This window comes from Otolemur garnettii, unplaced genomic scaffold (genome assembly GCF_000181295.1).
Source record: "Otolemur garnettii isolate 467f Iridium unplaced genomic scaffold, OtoGar3 scaffold00023, whole genome shotgun sequence".
Classification (NCBI taxonomy): domain Eukaryota; kingdom Metazoa; phylum Chordata; class Mammalia; order Primates; family Galagidae; genus Otolemur; species Otolemur garnettii.
Window position 1 is genome coordinate 18,261,754 of NW_003852418.1, and position 14,143 is coordinate 18,275,896.

The 14,143-nt window shown below is 42.3% G+C and overlaps 1 protein-coding gene across 1 annotated transcript in view; it reads left to right on the top strand.

Annotated features, from left to right (window-relative positions):
- Positions 1 to 1,011: 1,011 nt before the first annotated feature.
- VAPB (VAMP associated protein B and C) overlaps positions 1,012 to 14,143 on the top strand; it is a 53,475-nt gene continuing 40,343 nt past the window's right edge. Inside the window, exon 1 of the mRNA XM_003787730.3 lies at positions 1,012 to 1,397. Coding sequence (XP_003787778.1) covers positions 1,340 to 1,397 — 58 coding nt within the window. The 5' untranslated portion in view covers positions 1,012 to 1,339. The remainder of the gene's footprint in view (positions 1,398 to 14,143) is intronic.

Here is a 14,143-nt window from a genome sequence, read left to right on the forward strand (position 1 = left end):
AAATAATATAAAATAGTAAAAAAAAAAAAAAAAAAATCCAAATATATTAGTAAATATAATAACTGTAAATGGACTAAATGCTCCAGTTAAAAGACAAAGATCATCTTTTAAAAAAAGTTTTTTATCATGGAAAATTTCAGGTATACAGGAAAGTGGGGAAAACAGTACAAAAAATATCCCATATACCTGCCCTGTAGAGCCAATCATTGTTAACAATTTGCTATGCCTGTTTTATCCATATATGTTTGCACGGGAGACTGTTAAGAATATCTATTTTACATAATAAGTAATATAATGAAATACGATTTAAATGATAATAATAGAGTGTCTACTTTTGATGTCAAGCAGATCTGACTTTCCAGCAATTTTTAATCTTGTAATTTAATTGCGTTGTTATTTATTCAAAGGACGTCTCTTCGCTCGGTTCTAGCAAGAGGGTAGGAATAAGATCAACTTCTCTGATTATTGATTATTTTAAAATATTTGTTGCATAAACAAATGATATTTGCCAGTAAAGCATTCAGCACAGTTCTTGTCGCGTAATAAACATTTAATGTAGAGTAGCTTGTATTTATTACAGTTGGCTGTTGTTGTTATTGAAAGCATTCAGCTGAGACAAAATAAGTAAGCAATAATTGGTAACTTATTATATTTATAATTATTATTTACGATATGTCACAGTGCGTAGCTCATATCATTCACCCATAAACACCATGTTTATTGTAAGAAGTACTTTCATTATTATTCAAAGTCTGTAAAGTGTCTGGCAAGAGAAAAGTGGAAGTTTATTATTATTATTGAATAAAGCACTGCGCACAACGGCTGTGCCCCAGCGGGCCCTTGTAAATAAATAGATTTCGCGGTGGCTGTCATCATTTCAGGACGCTCTAACCGACCCCTCCTCTCGGGCTGAGCGAAGCCCCGCCCCCTGCTGCACAGCAGCCCCGCCCCCACGGCCTGTGCTGCGCCTGCGCAGTGCGCCCGGAGGGGCTCCGCGCGCGCAGCTCTTCTCCCCGCCCCCAGAGCCCGCGCAGGGCGCAGCTTCCCGCCGCCGGAGCCGGCCGGCCTGCTGCGTGCGTGCGTGTGTGCGCCGCTGCGTGCGTGCGTGCGTGCGTGCGTGCCGTCAGCTCGCCGGGCACCGCGGCCTCGCCCTCGCCCTCCGCCCCTGCGCCTACACCGCGTAGGCCGACCCCCCCGCGCGCGCGCACCCCGTCGACGACCCCCGCCCGCGCCCCAACCGGCCCCCCCTTATAAAATTTAAAGGGGGCGTAGCATTAACGCTTCCCTCAGGTGACCTCTCAGGGGTCTCCCTGCCAAAGGTGCCCCGCCGCCGAGGAACATGGCGAAGGTGGAGCAGGTCCTGAGCCTCGAGCCGCAGCACGAGCTCAAATTCCGAGGTAAGCCCGGGAGGCCCGCCACCCTCCGGCCCGCGGCCTCTGCCCCGAGTTCCGGACGGACGTCGGCCCCTGGCCCCCGCCCCGACGGCTCGGCCGCGGGGAGTGGCGGGTCCGGGCGGGCCTTGGCGCCCGCCCCGCGCCCCGGAACCGTCCAGAGTTGCCTGGACCCGAGAGGGCCGCGAGGGCCATGTGCGGGAGCCCAGGGCCTGCTCCTCCTGGCCCCCCGCCTGCCGGGGGCGCCTCGCCTTCGGGGCACTTGTCACAGTTGCCGTCCTAACTTGCGGAAGACTTAGTGGTTTTCTGCTCTAGAGTGTAAGCACTGGCGGCTCCTTAGTACTTCCTGTACTCTGCACAAAGTTGACCTCTCCAGGGCTTAGCTGAGATGTCAGTGGCTCAGAGAGGCCTGCTGTGACCACCCAGCCCGCGTGGACACCTGCAGTCACGCCCCATCCTAGCACCGTTTCGTGGTTAGCCGGCACTTAGCGATACTCGACATCACTGTGTTTTGGCACTTTAGAAGGGAAACTCCATGAGGGCAAGTCCTTGTCAATTTCTTGCTTATGAACCCAGCACTTGTTAGGTGTCTAATAAATATCTGTTGAACTAATAAAGGAAGGGCGCTTCCTCAGGAGTTCTGATGGGACCGGCACAACTTTCCCTCTGTCTTCCTCACGCTCAGCTGACGGAGGCTCCAGTGGTGGGACCCTTTTTCTCTCCAGAGCTGCCTGGAGCTGGAGCCTGTGTGAGAAGCCATGGCTCTGGTTTCTTCCTTGCATTCATCACCTGTATAATTTGTATCTGTATATTTTTTATGTTGTTTTTGGTTTGTTCCCCCATCTTCTCCACCATAAATGCAAGGGCCATGAGGTAACGACAACTTTGACCTGCTTATTCCTTTTTTTTTTGCACATATCCAGCAACTGTGCGGTAGGCACAGGGAGGAGATGACGATGAACAAGACAGACAAGGCGTCTGTGCTCCTGGCGGTCTGATGAGGGGAGACAAACTAGTGAGCAAGGTCATTGCAGAGTGTTGGATGCTGCGAAGGGAATAAAGCAGACAGACTTGACGCAGGTGTACTTTGGGTTGGACGCCCAGCTCACCATTGTGTCACCAGCACCTGGTCCACAGTAGGGGTGCTTAGTCGGTATTTGTGGAAGGAATGCTGGCCAGAGGCACCCCAGTTTACACACATATGTCCCGTCAGGGAGTAGTATAGGGTCACTTGTCTGAAGTTACCCAGTTGGCAAATGTACATTTGAACCCAGACTTCAGAGTTCACATTCTTAACCGTGGTGCTCTCTGACCCTTGGACATGCTCCAGTAGTGTGGCTGTCACTTTGTCACCTGGGCAACAGTGACTCAATGTATAAGGAACCAGAGGCTTTCCACTTAAAATGAAAAAAAAAAAAAAAAAGAAAGAAAAAAAGAAACCCTCCCCTTCAAAAACCTAATGTGGATCATAATTCCATGGAAGTACTTGAGTTTGCGTGATGTTTCCATGGGCTTCTGCTGGAGGAGCCAGTCTGGAAAAGGAGTCTGGTCAGCTCATGCGGATGTGGTGAGCAGTTTCCTGCGTTGTCTGAAATTCCCGTCTGGGAATCCTGGCTTGGCTGCTCCTGTGAATGGGCATGTTCAGTTACATATACTGAGTACCTGCTCATGTGACATAGACCAGGAGAAGCCAAGTCACATCAGATGTACTACCCCACTTTCCCTCAACCCCCTCACCACTACTTTTAAGTGTAGGTAAAGGGTAGATGAGAAAATCAGCCAGGACAGTGCAATAGTGGGTGAACCAGTGGGCTCCAGGAGCATGGAGGAGGTCAACTCCTGAAAGCGGTGTCATTTGAGCTGAGTTATAAAAGTTGAATGTAAGCAGACTAAAATAAGTGGGTGGGGAATGTTTCAGAAGGAGGAAATTGCATGCATAGAGGCACAAAAGCTTTGGGCTCTTTCGGAATGCCACTAGTAGTTGTGAATCACAGCGGCAAAGAACATTTGTTGTGGTTGCACAGCAAGGTAGGAGACAAGGTTGATGAGTAGATAGGAGTCACATCTTCTAAGGCCCTTTGCACATAAACACAGCAAGTGTCCATGTTGAAATTGTGTTACTTCTCAAACAGTCTCTTCTTGGACGGACTCCCTGAAACCCCAAACCACCTCTCTGATGTTATGGAAAGAGGCGCTAGTTTGTGAAATTCAAGTTTTTGTTTCAATTCTTTTTTCTTTTTTTCCAGTTTTTGGCTGGGGCTGGGTTTGAACCTGCCACCTCTGACATACGGGGCGAGCGCCTTACTCCTTTGAGCCACAGGCGCTGCCCTTGTTTCAATTCTTTTCCTTAAAATATGTGACCATGGGCTGGCCACTCCAAAGCCTGGATCACTCTTTATTCAGCAGGGGTGATACTCATATGTGCCTTGCATCCTGTAGAAAGTTTTGTTGTTTAGAAGGAGTGATATGACTATTCAAGTGCTTTGTAAATGTGTAGTGCTATATAGAGATTGGTGGTTGTATTTGGACAACTGGTCTCATCACTTCAGACTCTTTATCTAAAAGGTATAGCAAAGAAGAGTGACATCTCTCTGGTTCTGGGTTGGCCAAAGTAATGATGGTCCAAGTCATTGGATATTTTTTACAGGAAAGTGGTTCAAGAGAGGTGATATCAAGTTATTGAAGGCTCTTAACTTTAGAGGAGGCACCTACGAGCATTTGTAAACCACCTTATGAGGTGATAAAAAGAAAAAAATTATTGGTTGGCTTGTTTAAGCTGAACGCCAAGACAAGAAAATTAGAATAGAGACTTAGTACCCTGGTTTGCTGTAGAGCGGTGTCATTTCAGGATGAGTACTAGCACATTTAACTGGCTTCTGTAAATTACTCAGGGTGACGACTCTGATTTCTGGTGTTTCCCCTCAATGAATTGAACTTGTAAGCTAACGTTGTTTAAGAAGGTAATAAGTAAAATGCTTATTATTCAGAGGGGAAAAAAATGATCTTTTAAGAGCAGCCTAAGATGATAACGTGTATCATCAGATTCTTTTTAATTTTGAGAATTTGGTGTGGTTTGTTAAATTTGAGAACTTTAGAGAAGGAAAAGAGAATGCAAATTTATATGACCTTTTCAGTTTTATGGAAAGTACAGTATTACATTGTGTTAAGTATCAAAAGGAGAGAGATTGGTGGCTGCCTGAAAGAAGCATGCCACAGTGGGAGCTGCCTAAACTTAAAGCTGATTTTCATGAGATATTTTTATTTTTATTTATTTATTTTGTATTAAATCATAACTTTGTACATTGATTCATTTATGGGGTTCAGGGTACTGCTCTGATATACAATGTGAAATGCTTAAATTGAACTAAGTAACACATCCATCACAATTATACTCATTTCTTAATAGTTTTGAAATGTACCATTGCATCATGCACATTAGATGAGTCCCCCCAGTACTTTCCCTCCTTCCATATCCCCTCTCCCCACCCCCTCTCTCCTCTTTCCTTCTACTTTCTGGACTATAGTTATGTTTTACCATTCCTGTGAATGTGTAGGTGGTTATATATTGATTTCATAGTAGTATTGAGTACATTGGATACTTATTTTTTCTATTCTTGAGCTACTTTACTAAGAAGAATATGTTCCAGCTCCATCCAGGTAAACGTAAAATATGTGAAGTCTCCACCGTTTTTTTAATGGCTGCACAGAATTCCATGGTATACATATACCACTATTTGTTAATCCATTCATGGGTCATTGGGCACTTGGGCTGTTTCCATATCTTGGCTATTATGAATTGGGCTGCAATAAACATCCTGGTGCAAATGTCTTTGTTGTAAAATAATTTTTGATCATCTGGGTATATACCTAGTATATAGGATCAAATGGTAGGTCTACTTTTGTAGACCTGTAGTATGCAGGATCAAATGGTAGGTCTACTTTTAGTTCCTTGAATGTTCTCCAAACTTCTTTCCAAAAAGATCATATTAGCTTGTATTCCCACCAGCAGTGTGGAAGTGTTCCCTTCTCTCCGCATCCACATCAACATCTGTAGTTTTGGGATTTTGTGATGTGGGCTAATCTTACTGGAGTTAGATGACATCAGAGTGGTTTTGATTTGCATTTCTCTGAGGATTAAGGATGATGAGCATTTTTTCATGTGTTTGTAGGCCATGCACCTGTCTTCATCAGAGAAGTTTCTATTCAAGTCTCTTGCCCACATAGAAATGGGGTTATTCTTTTCTTATTGATTAGTTTGAGTTCTCTGTAGATTCTAGGTATCAAACCTTTGTTGGAAGCATAACCTGCAAAAATCTCCCATTCTGAAGGTTGTCTGTTTGCTTTACTTACTGTGCTGTTAGCTGTGCAAAAGCTTTTTAGTTTGATCAGATCCTAGTAATGTATTTTTGGTGTTGCTTCAATTGACCTGGGGATTCTCCTCATAAAAAATTCTCCCAGGCCAATTTCTTCAAGCGTTTTCCCTGTACTCTCTTCTAGTATTTTCATAGTTTCATGTCTTAAGTTTAAATGTTTTATCCAGTGAGAATCAATTTTTGTTAATGGTGAAAGGTGGGGGTCCAGTTTCAGTCTTATATAGCTTGCCAGCCAGTTCACCCAGCACCATTTGTTAAATAGGGAGTCTTTCCCCCACTGAATATTTTTGATAGGCTTGTTGAAGATCAAGTGACGATAAGTAGCTGGGTTCATCTCCTGGTTCTCTGTTCTGTTCCATAAATCTACTGCTCTGTTTTTGTGCCAGTTTTGATCACTGTTTTGTGCTGTTTTGATCACTATAGATTTATAGTATAGGCTAAAGTCTGGTAATGTGATGCTTCCTGATTTATTCTTATTTCTGAGTAATGTATTTGCTATTTGAGGTTTTTTCTGATTCCCTATAAAGTGAAGTGCTGTTTTTTTTTTTTTTTTTGAGGCAGAGTTTCACTTTGTTGCCCTTGGTAGAGTGCCGTGGAGTCACACAGCTCACAGCAACCTCCAACTCCTGAGGTTAAGCGATTCTCTTGCCTCAGCCTCCCGAGTAGCTAGGACTACAGGCGCCTGCCACAGTGACCGGCTATTTTTTTGGTTGTAGTTTGTGGGCCGGGTTTAAACCCGCCACCCTCAGTATGTGGGGCTGGCACCCTACTCGCTGAGCCACAGGTGCTGCCCCTGAAGTACTATTTTTTAAAGTTCTTTTAAGTATGACAGTGGTGCTTTAATAGGGATCGCATTAAATCTGTGGATTGCTTTGGGTAGTATGGACATTTTAACAATGTTGATTCTTCCCAGCCCATGAGCATGGTGTGTTTTTCCATTTGTTAACATCTTTAGCTATTTCTTTTCTCAGAGTTTCATAGTTCTCTTTATAAAGATCTTTCATGTCCTTTGTTAGGTAAATTCCCAGATACTTCATCTTCTTTGGCACTATTGTAAAAGGAATAGAGTCCTTGATTGTTTTTTCAGCTTGACTATTGTTGGTGTATATAAAAGCTACTGACTGGTAAGTATTGATTTTGTATCCTGAGAGGCTGCTGTATTCCTTGATCACTTCTAAGAGTTCAGAAGTTGGGTCCCTGGGATTTTCCAGGTATAGTATCATATCATCGGCAAAGAGTGAGAGTTTGATCTCCTCTGACCCTATTTGGATACACTTGATCACCATGTCTTGTCTGATTGCCATGCTAAGACTTCCATTACTATGTTGAATAGCAGTAGAGACAGTGGGCATCCTTGCCTCGTTCCTGATCTGAGTGGAAATGTTTTCAGCTTTACAGCATTCAATGTGATATTGGCTGTGGGTTTGCTGTAGATGGCCTCTCGTGAGATATTTTTAAGAGGTCAGCATTAGTAGAAGCTCTTTCAGAGCTAAGCATCTTTCCGAGGGAGTAAAGGTTTTTGGAAACCTGTAGAATATGTGTGTTTGTTGTTTTTTCCTTGTTGTTCTTTGTGTTGACCTCGGTTCTTCCAAGGCCTAATCCTTTTCTTTCTGTCTCCTCAGTCTGAGACCCACTTGTCCACCTCAAAGGGAGCTTTCTGAATGAGTGGCTTTCAAGGCATTATATCTCTTCTTTCTTTCTTCTCTCCTTCCCTTTTATCAGAGTCAATCTGTGGTAAATAGTAGCTTTGTATTTTGAGGGGCAGGGGTCATTGTCCAAGACTCTTAATCTTCATTCATATCCTAGCAAACTGCTCTGGCAGTGATATTATCACATGGGGGTGGTCTGTTAACCATCCTCACCAAGTTAAGGCTTAAATCCACTGTGGAGCCATTTACCCTTACTTTATTTTGAGACTAGAACATGGCCTTTAAGAAGTCTTGGGTAGTCCTGTCATTGGTCAGCAGAACTGTCTGGTGTGATAGCACCAATGGATTGGTGTAGTTGATTAGTTGGTTACCACTTTGGGAAGAAAATAGGAACTTGGACACTATAAATGATAGTTTAGGACTTATCTTTTATGTAAGGAGAGCAGGCTTGGAATCTTCATTTTAGCCTCTCAAAGTGTTGTATAATTTCGGATTGTTTAGGAAGTTAAAATAAATCTAAAACCCTGTGCATATAGTCCATTCAGTGTTGTAATTATCCTTCAGATGCTAAGTACAGCATTAATGCTTTAGCTTTAGTATAGCACTGATTTCCCTAACATTTCATGATCACATCCAGCAGACTGTTTTACAACACAACAAAATGTCAGCAGTGTGCTTAAGATTCTTTATAGTAGTGGTTTAAATCCATCCTGAATAGATTATCTTCATTTATTTAATTATTAACCAGCTTGCTTATCAACAGCCAGTGGCATTAAACTTACCCAGTTTGAGTCAGACTTAATCTTCATGGATTTACTTCTGAATCTTTTTCCTGGGAGAAAAGTGTGCACAAGAAGTTGACTTTCTTTTATCCACTTCTACTTATTTCACTTCCTGTTTTTCATTCCTTGGGAGGAAAAATGTATAGATCTTGGACATGTGCTTATGTTTGGAAAGTGGTGGTTTCCTTGATGTGCGTGGTTATAACATCACAGTTACCTTCATAATTACCTGGTAGCTTTCCAAACCCATCCAAGTGTGGGTTTATTAAAATAATTAGTCTGAATTGATGCTTATTAAAGAGCTGAACTCTTAAACATTATTAACCGTCTTATTTATTGTATTATATAGCATTTTTCCTTCAAATGCTGAAAGCAAAATACTGAGAACCTTGACCCTGCATTATTACCACTAAGTGGTTGAAAATTAGGGAGGAGTCAAGGGAGTAGGTTATATTGGTCATTGTTCAAATATTACCCCTAGGCTTGATTTTTAGAACCTGAACTTGAATTTTTACATAAGGAATTATCTCCAAGATAGCCTCATACATCCCCCCGATTGTTGAAATATTTGCTGTCTAAAGGATGACCATGATTTGGAACAAATGAGCACAGCTTTCAGCAAGATGACAAGAAAGATGAACACAAAGAGTGCTGAGTTCCATTAGTCAAGACAAGGTTGCCACAGAGTGTCTTTAATAAAATAAAGTAAAAGCCTCATGCACAGTTATTTTACACTGGGGATTGTGTTAAAAACAGAGTTGCATTGTGGTTTCCAGGCTGGCTTCTTTGTTTTTCTGTAAATTCAGGCCCCTTTCAGATTGTCATGGCATGGCTTGGTCATCAGCAAGGCTTGGTCATCAGCATGAAAAAGTGATCCAGATCACTTTGGCCGTTGCTCAGTGGGCATGTGCATTCTTTGAAGGTTTTACCTGGGCAGCTGGCTTTAACAAATCAAGAGCTGTTTTAAAAGTTTTATTATGGAAACAAAGTTACTGAACTTGACAGTCATTTTAAGATTTTTTTTTTTTAATCAGTGTGGCAAATAGTATCTCTAGAAGGTATACTTTTCAAAATGTCAAATGCATTGTTTTAACAGAAGCTGTTGATGTCTAGAAACAATGTCTTAGGGTACTTTAGAGTTTTCCCTGCTAGCATGGGGCTTTGGTGGTGAGGTAGCTGTTGAGAGAATGGTATGTAGTCTCATGGGAAAACCTTGAACTGTTTTCTTTTAATAACACATTAATTATACAAAACTGTAAAGCTATAGAAATATTTCCTAGCATTTTCCATCATTCTTTCGAAAGCGTTAATATCAATTTTTAATTAGCTGGTTAGTATTTCATTTTATCTCTGTCCAGTAACATCTTTATGGGGCTTTTGATATGTGTGTGCATGCCCATATCAGCACTTAGGGTTGATGGTGGGGCACATTCTGCTGATACCTATAATGTGTTTGAATTACCACACTGCTGCCATGGCAGTAGGCTCCTACAGCCATCGCCCATCTTAAGACAGTGGGAGGGAGGTTAGGGAAGTAAATATTTGGGGGAGAGGTATTGGGACTGCTGCTGTTTATGTCTTTTAGATTGTAAATGGAATGTACCCCTGGACATTTACTAGATTTGAATTATGTGGGTTGTCTTTAAAGACTGATGTGTGCTCAGAGAATAGAGGGAAGTAGCAAACTGAGTCTGGGAAGCTGGGAATGGAGGGTATATTTGCAGGGGGTAAAGTGTATCCTCCCCATCCCCATGGGGTTTGGTCTGGAGTTAAAAGCAGTAGCTGACATACATTTTGCAATATGAGGGTAAAGGAGAGGTATGAGAAGAATGAAGATTTCTGGAAGATCACTGGTTTAATTTTAGAACATAGGCCACACAGATGCTTTATGTTTATCTTAATATTTAATCTATTTAACCATTCAATGAGATAACTAGAGAAGTTCTAAAGGGTGCTTATTAAAATAGGAGTGTCTGAAATAAATGGCCACTTTGCGCTTTATAAGTTTAGCTACAAAGCCTTTAGTTCTGTATGGTCCTGAGAGGCCACGCAGTGGCCTTGGGCAGAGAAACAAATAAAGGTGAGTTAATATGTAACTAGAGACTTCTCTCAACTATCAAAAGAGGTAAATCTAAGATGAATAAAAAATCCTGTTTTATTCTATATGAGGTATACTTGGGAAAGTCATCACCGCCCAAAGTGATGAATCAGATCAAAAAGAGTTTGGAGACATGCATGGTTGTGGTCTTGTGCAGAAGCTTCTGGAATTACAACGGGATTATATCCTGATAAACCCATTTTAAGTTGAAAATATCCTAAGTCAAAAATACATTTAATATGCCTCACCTACCAAACGAACATCATCGCTTAGCCTCCTTCCTTTAAACACCCTCAGAACACTTAGGTTAGCCTGCAGTTGTCTACAGTCATCTACTCAAAGCTTGTGCTGGAGTAAAGTGTTGAAGATCCCATGTACTGCGTACTGCTAGCCTGGGAAAAGATCAAAATTCAAGGAGTGTTGAAATTATGGTTTCACATAATTGTACAGTAAAAAAATAGTAAAATGATCATTGGGGACCATCTGTACGCAATAGATAATTGTCCAAATTGGAGATATTTTGGGTTTCTTTTGCACATCTTATCCTTTGAGGTTTTCTTCATGGATATGTGTGGCTCCTTCTTGGAGAATTTAACATGACTCTGATTCAGTGTTGGTTCAGTCCCCATGTTCTGAAAGCTTCTGTGGGCCAGGCACTGGTTGGATAGGGACTGGGGAGGAAGTCCTGGTTCCAGATTCTAGGTGTTAGGGGTAAGGAGGGAAAATGTGGATCAGATACTACTGGACCGTCCCCCTTGTCAGCTTAGGAAAGCTTTGTTAATTCTTCTTTGGACTTTGGCTTTCGTAGGGAAGATAGCATTTGAGATATGTCACTGGGTGGGTTTATACTGTGTGCTAGGCATTTTTCTAAGTGCTCATCTATTTAATTGTTACCGTAAGCCTAGGAAGTGGGTGCAATTATGATCCTTAAGTTATTAACCTAAGTTGTGAACCTGAGTTAGGGTGATACTGGGACTTGAACTAAGATCTAGCTGACTGCAAAGTCCATGTTCTTTATCATTATGCTGCTGTATCCTTCCCTTAAAACATGAGGGGGTGTGACTGTCCTTGTTTATTATGTTTTTAGGAAGATGAAAGGAGGATTGGGAATAAAACAGTGGGAATAGAGAGAGGATTGAAAGAGAAACAGCATGGAAAAGAAAGGAAAAGTGCTTCATTGTAATTTGTAGTCTGGTAATTATCTTGTGGGCACCTCTACATTAAGTACAGTGGCTCTGGGACATTAGAGTGACTGTTACTGACTTACAGAAAATCTTTTTGCAAACTTGGTGTTTTTCCCCTAAGAACTTAGGTCCTAACTCGATCATTTCTTATTGTGAGTCATTTATTTATTAGAGTTGAAAATTAAGTGCTAATACTATCTATCAAATACGCTTTCTTTCTGCCACCCCAGTCCCCATCCTAAGTCTTTTATTTCCTTAATGCCTGTCATACAAATTCTGTCTTTCTGGGTTACATGGGCACTGTTTTAGCCCATTAATTGCATCTTTTGGCATTTATAATATAGTAGAAAGAGAGAAGGAATAGGATGGTACTTATGTGAGAAGTCAGTATTATCATCTTCATTCCAGAAATGAGAGAACATAGGCTCAGGACTTGTAGAAGGTGAGTCTGCAGCCTGTCCTCTCAGACGCCAAAGCCTTTGTGCTTTGCATTACAAAGGGAGCCTTGGCTGTCTCCTACCTGGAGGCTCTCAGCTAGCCTCCTCTTTCATGTAAGGAGGCTTGAACACAGTACCTCTTCCTGTTCCTTCCAGCTCTAAGCTGGAGAATTGGAGATTAAAGTTTGTTTTAGTTGAAGAAGAAAGATGGAAAACCCCTGGAGGACAGATAGCAGGGTTTGTATTTCCCATACTGTCTACCAGTACTTTGTGTTTGTGGGCCACTGCGTGGTTAGTTAGTGAACCCTTTTTCTTAAAAGCTTATTACTTCTACTAATCTTTCCTGAGTACTCTTGGAGATACTCTGATCTAGTTTTTTTGTTTTTTGTTTTTTAATATATCACCTCAAATTGTGCAAATTGTCTATCCCTTTCATGTTTTGTTTTATTCTCCCAATGCTTCATTTGCTTGCTGGTGGGTCTCCACTATGAGGATGTGAGTTCCTAGAGATTTTTGTTTTACTTTTTCCCAGTAGTGCCTGATGGACTATATTCTTTTCTTGTCATTGTTTTCTTCTAGTACCTCAAAAAAGGGGTATAATCCTGGACTTGGTCATCTTTTTGGTATTTAGTATGATCATTTGAAATAGAAGCATACGCGAGAGTAAAAAGAGGAATTTGCTGGAAAAGGCAGAGTTTGTCCTTGTGGAAGCTTATTTGAATTCTCATTGTGTTGGTTGAATTGATTTGTTGGCATATAAATGTATACTGATGGACTCCTCTGAAAATCTGAATTTGTGCTTTTGACCTTTGTAAGTCAGGCACTGCTTTACTAATTGGGTGGAGGAGAACCAGGGCCCTGGCAAGAGAACCTGCAGGTGCACGCTCTGTGCTGCTTGGTAACTCAGGGCAGGGACCCGTCGTGCTGTGAACAGTGCCTAGTTCACCTCCACCTCACTCAGAGACAGGCGGAGGTGAAAGAAATGTGAGTGGTCATCTAGAGAAGTCCAAGGAAAACTTACCTCTTTCGGGTATTTTAATTTTTTTTTTTAAAGGAATACGTTTGTTGCTTTTCTCCTTCAAAGCACGCTTCTCTTCCCTTCTTTACGTACCTGGCACTGAGTGTAGTGCTTGGCAATTAGTCATCGTCAGTAAACATCTCAGGATTGTCTTTTTCACCTTTAAAATAGAAAAACTGCTCTCTCTGTTGTATTTGCCCTCTCTAGCTACTCCCATCACTTACCTTCTTATCATAGCAAGCTTCTGGAAAGAACAATCTGACATTTCTTACCATCATTCACTCCTAAAGTCACGCCCAGGAGCTCAATCACTGCTTTCGCCCTACAGCTCTTGTTGCGTTTTTATTGATCGTTTGCCTGTTTTCTGGAGCTCCTGCTCATGGACGGTGTTCCCTTGACCTCCCTAACCGGCCTCACTCTGGGTTTCTTCTGCCCCCTCCTCCTTGGTCATTCTGAGGATGCGCAAGGCACAGGTTCTCCTCTTCCCCATCTTCTCTCTCCTGTCTTTGCCTCTCTCAGATTTCTTCCTTCCCTTCCCTCCTCTCTCTTCCAGTACCCTTAGCTTCTAAGGTCACTTTTGTATGATCCCAGGTCTGACCCAGGCCATGTATAAGGCTGTAGGTGCTTTAAATGAGGCAGGTGCCCCACTGAACTCCTCACCACTGCCTTTCTCTTTTCCTCCAGACTTCCTCTTCCTCCTGTCTCATTGAATGGCACCCCCTTCACAGAGGCTCAGAGCTGCGCAGGCCCCTTCTGCCCTGCCTCCTCTGTGGCTGCCGCCTTCCCCGTGACAGGGTGATGGCTCCTTATCTGTTCTTCCTGTCTGAATCCTCTCTTTTTCTCCACCCTGATGGAGCTTTCAAAGATCCAAATCTGAGCATATCTTTTGCTTGCTTAGAATCATTTAAATGCCTTTCCTTGCCAAGATAGTAAAGCTTAAATCCTTTAACAAAGCCTAGAAAATTACTAGGACTTTGAGTTACTATCCCCACCCCTATCTTTTCAGCATCATCTTTCCTTGTGCTTCTGCTCTAGCTTCTTGGTTCTCCTCGGCCATAGGGCTTTGGCATATGTGGTTTTCACCGTGGAAAGTTAGTTCATTCCTCTTATTTCATTGCTTCTTCCTGCTCACCTTCCTGGCTCAGTACAGGCTTCTTCCTGCACACCTTCCTGGCTCAGTACAGGCTTCTTCCTGCTCACCTTCCTGGCTC